General features: G+C 42.3%; 1 protein-coding gene across 1 annotated transcript; it reads left to right on the top strand.

Moving 5' to 3' along the window:
• The first annotated feature begins 18,163 nt into the window (after window positions 1-18,163).
• On the top strand, window positions 18,164-19,187 carry LOC113306307 (heat shock 70 kDa protein 14-like). The gene is made up of 2 exons (XM_026555260.1): window positions 18,164-18,331; window positions 18,642-19,187. The coding sequence occupies exon 2, from the start codon at window positions 18,684-18,686 to the stop codon at window positions 19,185-19,187; it is 504 nt and encodes a 167-aa protein (XP_026411045.1). The 5' UTR covers window positions 18,164-18,331; window positions 18,642-18,683.
• The last annotated feature ends 674 nt before the right edge of the window (window positions 19,188-19,861 follow it).

Genomic DNA, 19,861 nt, shown 5'->3' with positions numbered 1-19,861 from the left:
ACAAATCCGGCCTAAACCAAGAAATGGTCGTTCCAGACTTGCTTCAGTCACAAAGAGGATGAGAAGGGTTGGTTTTAGGGAGGGAAGCGAAGAGAGTGTTGAGACCAGAATAGTTGATTCTGGAAGAGTAGTTATTTTGTGAATTGTATCAGAAAGTGGGAAGCTAACATATGGGAAAGATAACAAACATTTTCTGAGTGTTGTATGCTCTTGACCAGAACTTGTTGTTCGATGGAAATAGGTAATGCCTATTTATACAAGTCGAAGTGAAACGTACTCTGGTCTCATTAAGAAATGGAAAACGGGTAAGTAAATGGGAGGAGGTGGTAACCGGTAACGCTTGGAATTGATGTTCCATAAAAAAAAGCGTTTCACCACTACTCCCCGTATTTACTAACCGCCTCATCCTTATGACACTTTCTTATAACGAGCGTAGTGTACGCCGCACGTTGTAAACCGCCAAACCAATACCTAATGAGCATCCCCCAGTTGATGACATGTGTTGATGTCTCGAGTGTTTTCGTGGAAAATATGTAGCATGTTGTTGTTGTCTGGCAAGATGAGATTGAGAGACTTGTCGGCTCGGTGGTGACCTTCAACGGTCGAGATTTTGCATCTTAAGAGGAAGGTAGCCGTTGATTATTGCTTTCGTTTGGTAGCCAGTGCCATGAAAGTATGATAAGTATGGCTTTAATATGGCCCAGTTTAGGCGCGGCCAAAAGTTAGGGTTTTGGCTTTGTTTAGGCGCGACCAAAGTAGGGCCAAAGATTTCCATGCGTTAGCTGGTAACCTTGGACGGCTAATATCTGCATCTTAGGTGAAAAAGTGGTTGTTGATTGTTACATACCTTCGTTTTGGTAGCTGCATAAGGAAGGTCGGCATGGTATGGCGCGTCAAGGTGATTGGCATGCCATTGACATGTGGCATGGCATGCCTTGGCTTGGTTGGCGTGGCCAAAACTAGGGTTTTGGGCCAAAGGTTACCATGCGTTGTTTGGCGACCTTGGACGGCTAGGATTTGCATCTAGGATGGAAGGGTAGCCGTTGATCGTCGCACGCCTTCGTTTTGGTATCCGCATAGGGAAGGCCGGAATGGTATGATGCGGCAAAGTGGTTGGCATGCCATTGGCACATGTGGCATAGCATGCCTTGGCGCGGTTTGGCGTGGCCAAAACTAGGGTTTTGGGCCAAAGGGTTACCATGCATTGTTTGGCGACCTTGGACGGCTAGGATTTGCATCCAGGATGGAAGGGTGGCCGTTGATCCTCGCACGCCTTCGTTTTGGTAGCGGCATAGGGAAGGCCGGCATGGTATGGTGCGACAAGGTGGTTGGCATGCCATTGGCACATGCGGCATGGCATGCCTTGGCGTAGCCAAAACTAGGATTTTTGTCCAAAGGTTACCATGCGTTGTTTGGCGCCCTTGGACGGCTAGGATTTGCATCTAGGATGGAAGGGTGGCCGTTGACCGTCGCACGCCTTTGTTTTGGTAGCCGCATAGGGAAGGCCGGCATGGTGTGGCGCGGCAAGGTGGTTGGCATGCCTTGGCGCGGTTTGGCGTGGCCAAAACTAAGGTTTTGGGCCAAAGGTTACCATGTGTTGTTTGGCGACCTTGGACGGCTAGGATTTGCATCCAGGATGGAAGGGTGGTCGTTGATCGTCGCACGCCTTCGTTTTGGTAGCCTCATGGGGAAGGCCGGCATGGTGGGGCCAAGGCCAATGGCGCGGATGGCTTGGCATAGTGGGGCCAAGGCAAGGTGCGGTTGGCTTGGCATGACGCGGCCAAGGGTTTGGCATGCCATTGGCACATGGTGCGGCTAGCATGGTTGGGGCCAAGGAAAGGCGTGGTTGGCTTGGCATGGTGGGGCCAAGGGTTTGGCATGCCATTGGCGCATGGTGCGGCTAGCATGGTTGGGGCCAAGGCAAGGTGCGGTTGGCTTGGCATGGTGGGGCCAAGGGTTTGGCATGCCATTGGAGCATGGTGAGGCTAGCATGGTTGGCATGCCTTGGCGCGGAAATGTGGCTGGCATGGTTTTCCATTGGCCCAGTGGTGCGGCTGGCATGGTTGGCATGCCTTGGCGCGGTAGCATGAGAATTAGGGTTTGGCATAGATGATGTCGGTCAATGTTAAGGGTTCTGCCATGGAACATGGCACATAAAAAAAAAAGGTACCCTGGTAATTCTTACGTAGGCATGCTGATCGATTCAATAAATGTGCTAATGGTCATAGTGACGTCATGTCAGTTGTACGGTTTTACGATTTTAACCCTAATCTAAAAACCACCATCAACATTAAGTCCCCTGCTTTGCTCGGAACATGAGAATTGTTGCGAGGTAAGCATAAGATGGTGACGGGCAAGGACAAAAATCGAAACGACAAGTCGTGGAAAGATGGTCAGGAAGGTCCGACTAACCTTTTTCGAGAGGTAAGGAGAGTCCATGATCCTCGTGTTTGGCGGCCTTGCGTTGTTTCTATTCGTGGTGTAGACCATGAAGTAGTGAGATGAAGATCGTCGGCTTAGTCTGGATATGCATCACCTTGGCTGGGTCAGGGAACATCATGACGCTGGCTTGGAGAGTTTTCGGTGTTGGTGCGGCAAGTCATGGCGCGGACGGATTGGCATTGTGGGGTCAAGGCAATGGCGCAGTTTGGTGAGGCAAAGCATGCAGACGGCTTGGCATGTGGGGCCAAGGCATGGCTCGGTCCTGGCGAGGCAAGCATGGCGGACGGCTTGGCATGGTGGGGCCAAGGCAATGACGCAGTTTGGTGAGGCAAAGCATGCACGGACGACTTGGCATGTGGGGCCAAGGCATGGCGCGGTCCTGGTGAGGCAAGCATGGCGGACGGCTTGGCGTGGTGGGGCCAAGGCAATGGCGCGGACGGTCTTGGCATGGTGATTGGTCTTCGCGGGCCCGGTTTCCTCCTTTCCTTACTTGACTCAAATAGGAAGTCCTTTCCTTATTCAAACCCCCAAGTATCGCGCCTATAAAAGGAGGGCTGACCTCTCCTTTTACTTCAAACCTATTTATTTTTTTATTCTGGCCTTGTGGTAACAGTAAAGCGGACGATCGAATTCCAGGTATGTCTTCCAACACTTCCTATTTAACTTGCTTTTCTTGTTTTGTTTTTTTTGTGTTAGTGCAAACCCTAGTTGTAGGCGTACCTTTTCGTGAACTTGTAGAAATGTTGTCCTTCTGCGCTGGTATGAATCCTAGCCGTACGTATGCTTTGCACGAACTTGTAGTAACATTTAGGCGTGAATACCGTAGTGATGTTGGCCGCCTCAATTACCGTGTAAAGTAGGCATGCATGAGCTGGTAATTGTCATTCCCTTCCCGCGAAAACCTAGCTTCTAGGGTTTACTCCTTTTTCCTGGTGTGACCGTGTGTGTGGTTTCCGTGGTGGGGCGTGCCTCCTCGGCCGGGCACAAATTTCCCGCTGCAGGGTACGGTCTTGGCATGAGGAGGTGATGCAGGGTCTGTCAGTCCCCATTTCTTTGACTATGCGCATTATGACTTTGAAACAAATTGGCTTGCGTCCAGGATGGATTTCATGCGTCTGATAAAATAATTTCCATGCACTTTCCGTAATAATTTCTCTTCGTATTGTTCAATTGTAGTTATTTCGAAGGTGGAAGTAGCGTGACAGAATTTTCGTTAGGATGTCATTTGAGAAAAGTTCTACCGTACCGAAAGATGTTGGCAATTCCAATCCAAACATAGATGATGAGTTCTTTACAACATCCGCCACGATTAGGAGAAATCATCCCAAGTATGTGTCGATTCTTCTGACTGGTCCGGAAAGTGAAGGACAGGCCCGGTCGGTTCGGCCAGGAGGTGTAATAAGGTTTTGTCTTCAAAGGAAAGAGTATCATGCTTCTTCTATTGACTTTAAAATATCTGTGAGTCCGTTGCGTCCCTTTGAGAAATGGATTAATTTATGAAGAGCCAGGAATGTGTAAAAGCCAGTTTGACCAAGGCGCAGATCATTGACGCTGTCGCGGCTTCCGTAGTGCTTCAAATTAGGAAAGATATTCCAAGCTTGGTTGCTTTTATTTCTAGATGGTGTTCTGACACTCACACGACCATATGCAGTTGGGGTGAAATGACTATCTCCTTAGAGAGCGTGGCCGTGTTGCTGAACCTTCCTGTAATAGGAAACCTCGATGTCAAATTGTCTGCAGATGAAGAAGAAATGCGCGCCGCTCTGCAGATGACTATCTCCTTAGGTGCTTCTATGGCTGGTGGTTGTCTCAGTAGTTTCACGATGGGTTGGATCTGAATCAGAAGAATAGTACGCTTCATGTCGCGGCGTTCTTGGCTCTTTGGTTATCCATAGATATTTTCGATGATGGCTCGGGTAAGAAGGATATAAGACAAGAACTTATCAAGTTTGCCATAAAATTGGCAAAAGGTGTCGTTCTCTCTATTGGCGGCTTGTTTCTTGGTTCTCTGTACACACACTTGGATCAGCTGGTCGCGGACATGTGCGCTTCAAATGGTTACATGAAAGTGGATTCGTATATTCATGCCGCCTTTCTCCAAGCGTGGCTGTGGGAGCACTTCGAAAGGTATGCTCCAAAATCATTGGTTGTACTTCCCGAGTCTTGGGTGGCACTAGGATACCGCGCTGGTCGAATAGGCGCCCAAAGATTGGTTCGAACCTGGTTGGATTCCTTGACAACTCGCACACGGTCGATTTTCTTCCATGGGATCCGGTGCATGCGTCCATAACTCAGATCAGTACCTTTTCTCCTGCTCCGATCATGTCTTCGTATTCTGATAAAGAGGATATGAGTGTTGGAGAGATGGTGTTCATGCGAAGCTGCACGCCCGTTTATGTGCCGTTTTTCTTTCGAGGATCTTGCAAAGCAGTCTCTTATAATATCGATAGGGCGGCTCGGCATATGAGTTTTGACCAAGGGGTCCCACTTGTTCGTCAGCCGGTTGTTCTAGAAGTCTCGTTGCCAACTGTTCTCGATGCTACTGTTCTTGTGTCGGGTAAAAGTCTCCCTTTCTTGCTTGCGGAACGAAATTCATCAACAACCTCCAAATGTAACATATTTTGGCAGGATGAGTTTCTCGTTTTCCATGGATTCGTGAATGATGTGGTAGAAAACCGTCGCGGTAAGCCTTCTCCTGCTGTTTTACCGGAGCATCCACTGCTGAGGGATCCTTCTTCGCCCAAGAGAAAATCCATTAGCCCGAATGCAGATAGTCCCCAAGTGAAGGAGCGAAGATCTAAAAGACGTGCAGATGGTTCCCAGTCAGTTTCGACAGCCCTACCGACTTTCAGTTCGTCCAGTACGCGGGTACATGTGATTTTCCTCTTGACTTTAGTTGGATCGTGTATATCCTTGTTTCTTTCCTGAGTATCCGTCTTTGTATCTTGCCTAGGGTCTCAGCAGCGTGAGCGCCTTTACCAAACTTGCAAGTAGTCAGGAAACATCGCTTCTCGAGACGGAGGGTGGCGTTGTTGAGCCTATCTGTGGCGATGGGGAACCCGAGAAGGATGAAAACTCAGAGTTCAGAGATGGAGAGAGTAGTTCTTCCGAAAGCAGTGTTGAATCTTCCTCTAGCCAGTCTGAAAGCGAATCAGTGAGTCTCCCACATGTTTCTTTTCTTTCTCTTTGGAAAATATCTAATCTGTGATGTCATAGGGGGAAATCGTTTCTGAAGATGGCCCTGAGACGGAGACTGGTGGTGATACAACTTTGTCTCCAATTGTGGCAGCCGCACCGGGCGACCTTGAAATGGATGTTAATCGAGATGAAAACGTCGTTGTGACTCAGACAATGGAGAGTACTCCAGTGGCCACATGTGCAATTGTCGTTAGGAATCCCTTGCCGGTTTGATGATGTAGATGCGAGCACCACTTTCAACCCTCCATACCTGGTTCCTTATCTGGATCATGTGTTGATCGGGGGATTTAGCGTGTCAGCCAAACATGTGGTGCTATACACCAAGATATGGGAAAGCTACATACATATCGCCACGACCAAGAAGGTTACTAGTCGATTTGTGTTGATTAAGCGTGTGGAGGAAGCTTTGTCTTCGATTGACGACATGTGCAACGTGACCGGTAATACTGGTTCTGAGGATGTAATCTCGAGCTGGAGGTTCCATCGTGACATGTGTATAAACTTCGAGTTCAATGTTCCTTGGTTCGTTGACGGTTTCTCCGAGGTTGAAAAGTTGCTGGTCGAAACAGTCAAAGGTCCTTCTGCAGATATGGTGAAGAAGCATGAAGCGGAAGTCGAAAAATTGTCCAAGAAGCTGAAGTTGAAGAGGGAGGCTCTCCAAAGCACGAAGGAGGCTCTTGCTAAGAAGAGCAAGCCATTGTTGAAAAACTTTCCTTGAATGTATTTTTGTCTTCTGAAATTCTTATTTTTAGGTTTTTTTTTTTTGAAAGGAAAATGAAACGCCTAGTTTATGGTTTTGATTTCCTGGATTTTTGGGTTGATAGACAAATGTTACCTTGAGGGTTTTGGATTATTCTTTTGGAATCAATTGTTTTGGAATGGACTGTTTTGGGAATGATGTTATCTTGGTTACGATTGCAAGTGACGCAAACATCCCAGGAAAAACATGGAACCATGAGCGTTGCGTGTCGGTAGATGACATGGGGTGAAACATAACATGGATATCAGTTTTATCTTCCGGGTGTAAAACCGAGTTGTACGGGAGGCACCGCCGTGATTGAGGAAAGTCCCTAGTCGTCTCATCTGATAATCGAGTCGTCGACCCTGGTTGGATCGTTCGCTTTTAACCTCTAGGCAGTCCCCAGTCATCCCTCCCCGTGTCAAGACTGATAATCGGGTCGTCTGGTAACTGAGTCGTCGATCCCTAAGCGGATCGCCTAATTCTACCGCCTTGATGTCTGGGTCGAAGCATGAGATCAATGGTCGAAAATTGACATTGTAACCGAAAGATCAATTTCCCACTGTGGTCGCCAATTGTTTGAGGGTGAAAACGGTTTCTGCTGATTTCGGTAATTTCGGGTGTGTGGGTGAGAAACGAGTCTAAACCCTAAACAATGTACTGCAAGGGAGTACTTTAGATTCGAGAGATTAATCTGTACAAATCTGGCCTAAACCAAGAAATGGCCGTTCCAGACTTGCTTCGGTCACAAAGAGGATAATAAGGGTTGGTTTTTTGGGGAGTGAAGCAAAGAGAGTGTTGAGACCAGAATAGTTGATTCCAGAAGAGTAGTTGTTTTGTGACTTGTATCAGAAAGTGGGAAGCTAACAGATGGGAAAGCTAGCAAACGTTTTCTGAGTGTTGTATGCTCCTGGCCAGAACTTGTTGTTCAATGGAAATAGGTAATGCCTATTTATACAAGTCGAAGTGAAACGTACTCTGGTCTCATTAAGAAATGGAAAACGGGTGAGTAAATGGGAGGAGGTGGTAACCGGTAACGCTTGGAATTGATGTTCCATAAAAGAAATCGTTTCACCATTACTCCTTGTATTTATAACCGCCTCATCCTTATGACACTTTCTTATAACGAGCGTAGTGTACGCCGCACGCTGTAAACCGCCAAACCAATACCCAATGAGCATCCCCCATTTTGTGACATGTGTTGATGTCTCGAGTATTTTCGTGGAAAACATGTAGCATGTTGTTGTTGTCTGGCAAGTTGAGCTTGGGAGACTTGCCGGTTCGGTGGTGACCTTCAACGGTCGAGATTTTGCATCTTAAGAGGAAGGTAGTCGTTGATTATTGCTTTCTTTTGGTAGCCAGTGGCATGAAAGTATGATCAATATGGCTTTAATGTTTCCCGGTTTAGGCGCGGCCAAAAGTTAGGGTTTTGGCTTTGTTTAGGCGCGACCAAACTAGGGCCAAAGGTTTCCATGCGTTAGCTGGTAACCTTGGACGGCTAAGATCTGCATCTTAGATGAAAAAGTGGTCGTTGATTGTTACAGGCCTTCGTTTTGGTAGCCTCATAGGGAAGGTCGGCATGGTATGGCGCGGCAAGGTGATTGGCATGCCATTGGCACATGTGGCATGGCATGCCTTGGCGCGGTTTGGCGTGGACAAAACTAGGGTTTTGGGCCAAAGGTTACCATGCATTGTTTGGCGACCTTGGACGGCTAGGATTTGCATCTAGGATAGAAGGGTGGTCGTTGATCGTCGCACGACTTCGTTTTGGTAGCCGCATGGGGAAGGCCGGAATGGTATGGCGCGGCAAGGTGATTGGCATGCCATTGGCACATGTGGCATGGCATGCCTTGGCGCGGTTTGGCGTGGCCAAAACTAGGGTTTTGGGCCAAAGGTTACCATGCATTGTTTGGCGACCTTGGACGGCTAGAATTTGCATCTAGGATGGAAGGGTGGTCGTTGATCGTCGCACGCCTTCGTTTTTATAGCTGCATAGGGAAGGTCGGCATGGTATGGTGCGGCAAGGTGGTTGGCATGTCATTGCCACATGTGGCATGGCATGCCTTGGCGCGGTTTGGCGTGGACAAAACTATGGTTTTGGGCCAAAGGTTACCATGCGTTGTTTGGCGACCTTGGACGGCTAGAATTTGCATCTAGGATGGAAGGGTGGTCATTGATCGTCGCACGCCTTCATTTTGGTAGTCGCCTAGGGAAGGCCGGCATGATGTGGCGCGGCAAGGTGGTTGGCATGCCATTGGCACATGTGGCATGGCATGCCTTGGCGCGGTTTGGCGTGGCCAAAACTAGGGTTTTGGGCCAAAGGTTACCATGCATTGTTTGGCGACCTTGGACGGCTAGGATTTGCATCCAGGATGGAAGGGTGGTCGTTGATCGTCGCACGCCTTCGTTTTGGTAGCCGCATGCGGAAGGCCGACATGGTGGGGCCAAGGCCAATGGCGCGGATGGCTTGGCATAGTGGGGCCAAGGCAAGGTGCGGTTGGCTTTGGCATGGCGGGGCCAAGGGTTTGGCATGCCATTGGCGCATGGTGCGGCTAGCATGGTTGTGGTCAAGGCAAGGTGCGGTTGGCTTGGCATGGTGGGGCCAAGGGTTTGGCATGCCATTGGCGCATGATGCGGCTAGCATGGTTGGGGCCAAGGCAAGGTGAGGTTGGCTTGGCATGGTGGGCCAAGGGTTTGGCATGACATTGGCTCATGGTGCAGCTAGCATGGTTGGCATGCCTTGGTGCGGAGATGTGGCTGGCATGGTTTGCCATTGGCACAGTGGTGCGGCTGGCAAGGTTGGCATGCCTTGGCGTGGAGATGTGGCTGGCATGGTTTGCCATTGGCACAGTGGTGCGGCTGGCATGGTTGACATGCCTTGGCGTGGAGATGTGGCTGGCATGGTTTTCTACTGGCACAGTGGTGCGGCTGGCATGGTTGGCATGCCTTGGCGCGGAGATGTGGCTGGCATGGTTGGCATGCCTTGGCACAGAGATGTGGCTGGAATGGGTTGCCATTGGCACAGTGGTGCGGCTGGCATGGTTGGCATGCCTTGGCGCGGTAGCATGAGAATTAGGGTTTGGCATAGATGATGTCGGTCAATGTTAAGGGTTCTGTCGTGGAACATGACACATAAAAAAAGGTACCCTGGTAATTCTTACGTAGGCATGCTGATCAATTCAATAAATATGCTAATGGTCATAGTGACGTCATGTCAGTTGTACGGTTTTACGATTTTAACCCTAAGCTAAAAACCACCATCAACAGTTGGGATATCTTTTATATGTATTCTTTGTTAATCTGTAAAACAACACATTATTATATTCATATCACTCGAGAGATTTTCATTTAAATAATATCAGAGTATATGGGTTTATTTTGAGACTAGTTTATGGAATGGTGATGATTAAGACCTTTAATCTAGTTTTGATGCTTCAATTAGGTTGTAATCTTATTAGCTAAGCAGGTTTATTATTTGGGGTATTACACGTTGGTATCAGAGCCCACTATTAGATCTTACATGGGAACAATAGGAATAGCCAGTGCCAGTTAGTAAATGAGATTAGTTTAGAACTGGGTTGGGTTTGTGAGATAACTATTAAATCACTAAAAACAATCAATAACTAAAAGATAAATTGTATTGTTTGATTGTTTTGTTTAACATGCTGGTTTGTTTGTTTATTTTGTTGCGTATGTATGTTACTATATAATTTTAAAGTAAAAATTGTAGGTTGAAACCAGTTACATGATAGTTTAGAAATTTCAATAGAGAAATAAAGATTAGTTAGTCTTAATTATTTAACACTTAAATAATGTAGCACTGGAGAATAGTGAGGTTTGTAATTATGGAATGTTTGTGTTATCTTGGCAGTAGGAAAGCATTGTCAGGCGTCCTGAACCTAGACAGGGCAACTGCATGCATGGATTACCATTTGTAAAGGGATGACTTGCTTTTATTAGTGAAGTGTTAGATCTCAAATTTTACTTAGGAACTAATAGAGTCCTTTTCTCGTAATTAGAACCATTAATGTATTAAAGTAGATATGAAGTTAAGTTGTAAGTGTAGTTAAGACAATAGTTGAACCTTTAATATCAACTTTATTCAACCAAGTGTTGTGAGTCGGACAAAGGCTCTTATGTTTATCTTAACATAAACTCCTTCGTCAGGTTCTTAGATCTATCTTATGTTCAATCACCAAATATAATTATTAAGATTTTGCAATCAATACTTTTAATCACAAAGAATTGTATTGATGCCGATCTACACAACTAATCAATCCAACCTACCACAAGGATAAACCGATTATAGTTGGATCCTCTTATACCGAAATAAGTATTGTGCACACCAAAGATTATGAACCCCAAATCAGAAATCTTCAATATCTTCTTTGTCTTAAAATTTTCTTAGATCTTCAATAAACACCTGCACACAACAACTTGAATCTCTTGTGATCAATCACGCACAGAACGGAGTCTGTTAACAATGAATTATCACAAGATCGTCTTTAGCACTAATAACAGTCTAAAGATCCATGTCGAAACTTTGATCTAGTTTGAGTGAATCTTATATCAAAAGAGAAGATTCTCAAGCATAAGCAAACAAGGTGCAATCAAAGTTCAACCACCGTTAGTCAATCAAATCAATCGAAAACACAAGATAAACCGCAATTATCTAGTTTCCCACCAACGATACTCGTAGAGCTTCTCAATCCCAAAGAAGACTTTAAATTGAGCGGCCGTAAGAGATTTCGCTAATTAGGTTACTCTCCTCTCCGAATAGAAGGCCACACAAGTAACAACACGACCGAGGAAGTTTGTTGTCACGAAGGATTAGTTTGCTAGAAATGCAAACTTCAAGTATTTATAGACAAGTAAGTTTGAACACCAAGGAATTTCCAAAACCAAAAATATTCTCAAAGATATTCAATATATTCCAAATTCGGTTTCCATAATTCCTGGAACTGCTCTCTCCAAAATAATGACCGAAAATCTCTCTGGAAAATCTCAACTAGTAAATGCACATTACTAATTCTCATTTTCCTAAAATAAAATTAACAACCTTAATTAAAAGATTCTTAACTTATTTATATTTCGATCCTGGTATTTTCTTCCTGTAGCTATTAAGGAATAACTTTAAACAATAAAAGATAAACATTACTGTACGTGTTCAAAGTATGTCGACATCCTTACTTTGTAAGTCCTCTTTCATACTTACAACATTGAAACCGATTTGTCGCACTTCCAAACAAGTTTAGAATTGGTTCATCTGACTTTCAAGAACTACGTGATTGATTAAGAAACACCCAGTGACAAATCATGGGTTTAACGGTTCTAACAAAACAAGTTTCGGTTCTACCTCCATGTGAGTTTTGTGCATAGCCACACTAGCTTTCCAAAATTCGGTTGACTAGGTACTAGGATCGGTTCCCCATACATATATGGTATCTACCTTATATTTGTTGCACATGTCCATAGGATCGGTTCCCCTTTGTCTAAAAACGTGTTGCACATGTCCATAAAATCGATTCCCCTTTCTGCTACAAACTTGTTGCACCTAATACAAGGATCGATTCCCTTTTGTGATGTGTTGCACCTCTTCATAGGATCGGTTCCCCTTTACCCAGATTCGGTTCAACAAATCACAAACTCGGTCATACCATCTTAGGTGATTACTTAAGATCGGTTTCACTATTAAAAGTCATAACAATACATAAGTCAGGCCTTTGTGAATAGTTTTACCAAGAACACAAACAAGTCGTGAGCGGTTACATTAAATCACACATATTGTATGTTCACAAGATATGCAATGAATAACAATCCCAATAACGCCTGGCGATTTCCTTTTCGATTCATAAACAAGTTTATGAACTTATTTCCTTAAAACACATGTAAAACATTGTTTCCTAGGATGAAATCCTCACCTCATACCCATACATTATCACAATAGCATTTAAAGATTATGTCGATGTCCTATCTACAAAGTTTAATGGTTAAGCAGTAAACTTCATATTGTATTCCTTAATACTATGTCTATCTAGAGTGTTCATGCTTCACAGTTTCATTTTCAATATGCACGACTTGAAAGATACGTTAGGGAATGAAATAGTTCAAGTCAAATATCACTAACCTCAAGTGGAAGGATGATGTTGTCATTGTAGCTTCTTACTTCTTCACTTCTTCGAGTCTTCGCAATACTTGTAATGTCTCATATCCTATACGAAGTTGACTCTAGTACATAATCAAGCAACTCTTAAAATGAGTTTTGATTCACAAAAATATGACAACCAAACTTGACATACCAACGCTTGGTGGGTTCAACCAAGCTATGCTCTAATAACTTACTTTGAACATGACTTGCACTTCCACTAAACGAGCACAATAGAGAAGAGTGTTTGCTTTTTAGAGATGACTTCTGTTTATCACAACTTTCGAGACTAGATGTTCCAGAACCGGCCGGAAATGAGTTGATTGTACTCACAGTCTTATTTTTGAACCCTAAACCTTTTGTGTTCCCAAAAGCCTTTTGACCAAATAACATTGCTGAAATCTTGTCGGAGCTTCCTGACAACCTTTGCAGGTCACACTTGAGAGAATTAATCTTTTTTTCTTTCAGAGATAAAGTTCTGGTGAATTCATCATTAAGACAATTGATCTCAAGAGTTTTCACCTGAAGTGATGATTCAGGTTTCTCCAATAAAATCTTTAGTTAAAGATTTTCTTTGTGAATTTATTCACTTTTATCCAAGAATTTTAAAATCTCAATGTCAGACTCGTATCCTGAATCAGAATTTGAGTTAATGGAAACTTCTGTCGAGAAGGCTGAAACTTATGAACATGCTTCGGGAGTATGTATATGATTGACACCCTGAGATATTTCTTCTTGAACTGAATCATCAAAAGTAACAGAGAGAGAAGAAGTCTCTCAGATCCCTTGCTTTTCTTCACAATATTCTTGATCATTTGTGTAATCAGTGATTTGTTAGGATCAGATTGATTAGAACAACTTGCATCAGCCCATGACAGGTTAGAAGCTACACTTGTAATGGTCACAACATTGAACGCAGACATTCTGACTGTATTATGATCTTGATCAAGTTCTTTTAACTTTCCAACAAGAGAATTCATGGAAAGAGTGTCAAGGTTATCTCCCTCATCGATGGCATGCTTCTTAGAATCGAATCTAGATGACAACGTTCTGAGAATTTTCATCACAAAGTCCTTTTCAGGAAAATTCTTACCCAATGCAAAAGATGCATTAACAATTTCAGATACTTTATGATTAAACTCATCAAATGAATCTTTATCTGCCATACGAAGGTTTTCCCAATCAGAATTTAGGTTTTGAAGCCTATCTTCCTTTTCACAAGTATTCCCTTCAAATACGGTTCCTAAGATATCCCAAGCATCTTTAGATTTTGTGCAAGTAGTCACATGATGTTGGAGCTCTAGGGTAATGGCATGGATGATAGCATTTAATCCGTCAGGATTTTGCCTTGCAGCAAGAATCTCGGTATCATCATATTTTCCAATGTCATTTGGAACTATTACATCGCCTTATGTAACTTCCGGAGGATCCTAGCCATTAACCACATAAAACCATGATTGAAAATCACGCGCTTGAAGAAATGCATGCATAAAAATTTTCCACCATAAGTAATTTGAGTCATCGAAGACTAGTGGTACGTTTATAGAGATAGCACTTCTGTCCATATTCAGATCGCTACAAACACAGACTTATGAGGTCTTAAACGTGTTTGCCTGCTCTGATACCAATTGAAAAAGCGTGGGTCTAATAACCACACCCAATATTTCGTTCAACAATCTGAATACACAAACTCCAATATACTTTCAAGAGAATCAACTAGAAAGTCAGAGTCAATCTATAAAAAAGTATATCAAAGAGTTATACCTATGTTTCACAATGTAATTAGCAAATCAAACAGATAGAAATCTGAGAGCCTGATTATTATGTGAAACAACTTGAACGGTATGAAAGACCAATGTTCAAGTGTAAATCAATATAATCAACAACCAAAGGTTGGATTCATAATTGATTGAACTTACGCACAACCTATAATATTTCTATTATATAAAAAAATATAACGCGGAAAAGAAATAACACAGACACCAGAATTTTGTTAACGAGGAAAACTGCAAATGCAGAAAAACCCCGAGACCTAGTCCAACTTTGAAGACCACACTATATTAAGCCGCTACAGACACTAGCCTACTACCAATGAACTTAGGACTGGAATGTAGTTGAGCCCTAATCAATCTCACATTGATCAAGGTACAATTGCACTCCTTACGTCTCTGAACCCCAACATGATTCTACGCACTTGATTCCCTTAGCCGATCTCATGCACAACCAAGAGTTGCTACGACCCAAAGTCGAAGACTTGATAAACAAATTTGTCTCACACAGAAGAGTCTATTGGAATAGATATATCTGTCTCCCACATAAATACCTACGAGTTTTGTTTCGTCTTTTGATAAATCAAGGTGCACAGGAACCAATTGGTAAACCAGAATTATATTCCGCAAGAACGGCGTAGGATTATCAATCACCTCACAATAATCTTAATCATATGGTAGCGAAACAAGATGTTATGAAATCACAAACGATGAGACGAAGATGTTTCTGACTACTTTTAATCTTACATATCAGAGATAAATCTCAAGCAAATCTTAGCAGAGATAATACTCAATCACGATAGTAAAAGTAAGATCAGAACACGCAACTACAGAGAAAATAGTCGAGTCTGGCTTCACAATCCCAATGAAGTCTTCAAGTCGTAAACCTATAAGGTTTCATGAAAAACCTAAGGTTAAAGGAGAATCGACTCTAGTCGAAACTAATATCACACAGAAGGTGTGGGGATTAGGTTTCCCACTTGCTAGAGTTCTCCCTTATATAGTTTTCAAATCATGGTTTGCAATCTAAATTACCTTGGTAAAAAGCATTCAATATTCACCGTTAGATAAAAACATGATTAGATTCAAGCTAATGTCTCTCAACCGTTAGATCGAACTTAGCTTGTTATACACAAATGAAATGTACCTTCATTTAGGTTTGAGTAAGCGTACCTAAACATGTACACTATGTTGGCTCAACAGTAGTTAACCGAAGTTAGCTATATGAATACTCTCATATTAACCTTATTCATCTTAACCATAACTAGTTAAAATGACTCAAATGAAACTAGTTAAAGAGTTATTCAATTGCTATATTCTCATAGAAGTATACAAGAACACAATTGAAGCAAAATCGGTTTGATTCACTTGAATCAATTCGTGAAAATTATAGCTCCAGTTTGCAAATAATGTATTCCTTATTATATAAATGTATTAGTTCATGTCACAACCGATTTTAGAACTTTAATCACTCAATTATGCAAACAGGTACGCATACTTAAGTAGCCGGACCAAGTTTGGTTTTCGCCAGTATGCGAACGGGTACGCATACCTCCAAACCCAACAGAAATTCCCGGACCTGAACCTTATACCAGTACGCGTACGGGTACGTGTACTTAGGTTCCCGGACTTCACAAACCAACAGGTACACATACGGGGATGCATACTATGGTTCCCGGACATGGATTACATATATGAAAGAGTGCATAACATGTTTATAACCAATATTGGTTAAGTGCTCTAAACTCTAATTCAATTATTGAAACTTTCTTAGAGGATGACAATACCCGTTTTCACACACTATTAGCATCAAAGCAATTTTCAATTTATTGAAATAATCATAACGAAACATTCCAAGTATACACCAAGTGATTGTATCACACAAACCATGTAAGATGTTACTCGGCGATTTTCATCATCTTTTGACTTTCGTCAAGAATATAAGATGAACTTGGTTGAAGCGAAAGCTTACCAAGACATATTTCGAGAAATATGTAAGCGAGTTAAACTCAGCTCGAAATCTCAAACGTGCATAATCGAATACTATATAGTAATATGACTTTTATCTCAATATAGGAGATAATAGTAGAAATAGACTTTCCAAGTGATAGATGAGTTTTAGTCTCCACATACCTTTTGTTGATGAAGTTCCACAAGCTCTCCTTAGTAGTTCTTCGTCTTCAATTGATGAACGCCGTGAAGTCTAATGATCAACTACACAATCTATCCTAGTCCGAGACATCACTATAAGTAGACTAGAAATCAAGACTTATAATTTTGATCACTAACGTTGACAAACAAGCTTGAGATAACAACGCTTGCGAGTTCGACCGAACAGTGCTCTAACAAATATCAAATGCTCGGGATCAATGTTTAAAAAACATATACCAATAAAAACTTAAGGATTTTACTACGAATAATTATTCTCTAATGCAAGTGTCGTAATTGTTAGGAAAGATGATATGGATGTTATATCATAAGAAGGTGGGAAAAAGAGCCAAATTTAAACTTTTTTCATGACCAAGACTAAGTTTATGTCCGCATATTTAATATTTTTCATAATAATTCTACCAATAAAATTACTTTTTATATTGTTAATCACTGTTAGATGAAACTGACCCGAAAAAAGTATTATTTTTATTTGTCGGATAGAAATGATCTGCAAGAAAAAAGTATTTAGACCTCAAAGTAGGATGACTCTGGCCCTTAACCTTAGAGATGCTCTTAGTCACAATTTGTAGAGTCACACGTTTCGCGAATCGACTCATACAATTTGCTTATGTTTTTAGTAAACCGAGTCGACTTTTAAGCCAAATCGGATCTTGTGCCATCTAGAACGCGTACTAAATTAAGATCAATCTGAACGATTCACTCATAGTAATATATTTTTATCACGAAATTCTGATAATATATTTTCATCACAAAAAATCTATTGACATGAATTCTTGTTCGTAAATAACTGTCTCAACCAAGAACCATCAATTAACCCGTGATAAGTAGTGCATGCACCACATATCTATTTGACCCTTGTCGAATAAATTTCTTGCTTTCAACTATACGTCAATTCACGATTCTACATACGATTGAATTCCTCAAAATAAATTTCTTGCTTTCAATTACACGTCAATTTTTGAAACAATAGATGCTTCTCAAATAGGTCCAGAAACTGTAAACAACTAATCATGGCTATCAAATGCACTATGTTTCATTGGGCTCTTCACACTAAGTTTTTTTGAAGGATTTTCGTTTTTTACTTTGATTTGTAATTGAAATGTAATTGTACAGTGTCCTTGACAATATTTGTTTTGTCGTTACTCTCTTTGTAACTCTGTCACCTTGAGAGACCCTCTTTTTTTCAATATATTTTTCCTTTTTAGTTAAGAAAAAAGACTATACGTCAATTCACGATTCTACATACGATTGAATTCACAAACCCTGCTCTTAGTAATTATTATTTCCAGCCAGCACAAAAAGCCATCACCATCCATACATTCATTGTATAGACTTGCAGTTGAAAAGTAAACTCACACAACGTGTTATTTACCATCCTTGACTTCACTACATGCTACCCCCAACTCCTAACGGCTAACACTGCCGTTTCCCTTTTTAGATCTTTCTAGAACTTCACAGTCCAGTCCAGACTATTCCCGATATTTCCTGGGTCATCAAAGTGACAGACAGCACGAGAAAACAGTAAACAAATATTCAAGAATTCATACCAAAACACATCCTTAAATAATTACTTTCTTCACACATCTACCCTCAAACAACCTCAAAAAATCCTCCAAACCCCTCCAAACAAAGGCTTAACAGAGGGTTCTAGAACACAAAAGAGATTTCGTTTCTATATAAAGTCCCTCCTTTTCCCCTCAGTCTCTCTCTTAAAATATTCTCTCGTGCTTTCACGACTGAAGAAAACAACAACTTCTCTAAACCTAAAAACGTAAAGAAAGAGGAGGCATAAATACTTCTCTTCTTCTCCAAAAACACTGTCAGATTCTCTTTTCTGTGTTAATCTCTCTTTGCTCATTCGCAAAGGTACGGTTTCTCCAAACCCTAATTTATGTTTCTTCATTGTCTTTGTTTCATATCGTTTATAGATCTCTTGTGAAACGGCTCGATCTTGGTTAAGATTCTTTGTCAGGGTATGTTTGTATGTCATTCGACTAGTTGATGATCTAGGAGGTATTAACCCTAGAGTTATCTGTACGTTTTTAATTTAGATCGGCTTTTGTAATGTTTTTTGATTTGAATCTTATTGTTGTGTTTTTGGGGCATTAGATTTGGTTTGTAAATTAGGTTTTGGATCTGTTATTGATGTTGTTATTTTTTTCTTTTTCTTTGGCAGAGATAAATTAGACGAAAAAGGGTTATTTAAATCTCGGCAAGTATGAGTGTTGTTGGATTTGATTTTGGTAACGAGAGTGGCATTGTTGCTGTAGCAAGACAAAGAGGTATTGATGTTGTTCTCAACGATGAATCAAAGAGAGAAACACCAGCAATTGTTTGCTTTGGTGATAAACAAAGGTTTATTGGGACAGATGGAGCTGCTACAACTATGATGAACCCTAAGAATTCGATTTCTCAGATTAAGAGATTGATTGGTCGTCAATTCAATGATCCAGAGCTTCAACGTGATATTAAAGCTTTGCCTTTTTCAGTTACTGAAGGTCCTGATGGGTATCCTTTGATTAACGTGCGATATTTGGGAGAGTCTAGGGCTTTTACTCCAACCCAAGTTCTGGGGATGGTGTTTTCAGACTTGAAGGTTATTGCAGAGAAGAATTTGAATACAGCTGTTGTGGACTGTTGTATTGGAATACCAGTTTATTTTACTGATCTTCAAAGAAGAGCAGTTTTGGATGCTGCAACCATTGCTGGCATGAAAGTTTGATCAGTATGGCTTTAATGTTGCCCGGTTTAGGCGCGGCCAAAAGTTAGGGTTTTGGCTTTGTTTAGGCGCGACCAAACTAGGGCCAAAGGTTTCCATGCGTTAGCTGGTAACCTTGGACGGCTAAGATCTGCATCTTAGATGAAAAAGTGGTCGTTGATTGTTACAGGCCTTCGTTTTGGTAGCCGCATAGGGAAGGTCGGCATGGTATGGCGCGGCAAGGTGATTGGCATGCCATTGGCGCGGTTTGGCGTGGACAAAACTAGGGTTCTGGGCCAAAGGTTACCATGCATTGTTTGGCGACCTTGGACGGCTAGGATTTGCATCTAGGATAGAAGGGTGGTCGTTGATCGTCGCACGACTTCGTTTTGGTAGCCGCATGGGGAAGGCCGGAATGGTATGGCGCGGCAAGGTGATTGGCATGCCATTGGCACATGTGGCATGGCATGCCTTGGCGCGGTTTGGCGTTGCCAAAACTAGGGTTTTGGGCCAAAGGTTACCATGCATTGTTTGGCGACCTTGGACGGCTAGAATTTGCATCTAGGATGGAAGGATGGTCGTTGATCGTCGCACGCCTTCGTTTTGGTATCCGCATAGGGAAGGTCGGCATGGTATGGTGCGGCAAGGTGGTTGGCATGTCATTGCCACATGTGGCATGGCATGCCTTGGCGCTGTTT

This window comes from Papaver somniferum, chromosome 8 (genome assembly GCF_003573695.1).
Source record: "Papaver somniferum cultivar HN1 chromosome 8, ASM357369v1, whole genome shotgun sequence".
In the NCBI taxonomy this organism is placed as follows: domain Eukaryota; kingdom Viridiplantae; phylum Streptophyta; class Magnoliopsida; order Ranunculales; family Papaveraceae; genus Papaver; species Papaver somniferum.
Note: the sequence above shows the minus strand (reverse complement) of the source record. Positions and strands in the feature narration are given on the sequence as shown.

Bases quoted from the DNA above. Each gene is read 5' to 3' on its own strand.
- LOC113306307 (XM_026555260.1), top strand. From the start codon at position 18,684: ATGAGTGTTGTTGGATTTGATTTTGGTAACGAGAGTGGCATTGTTGCT.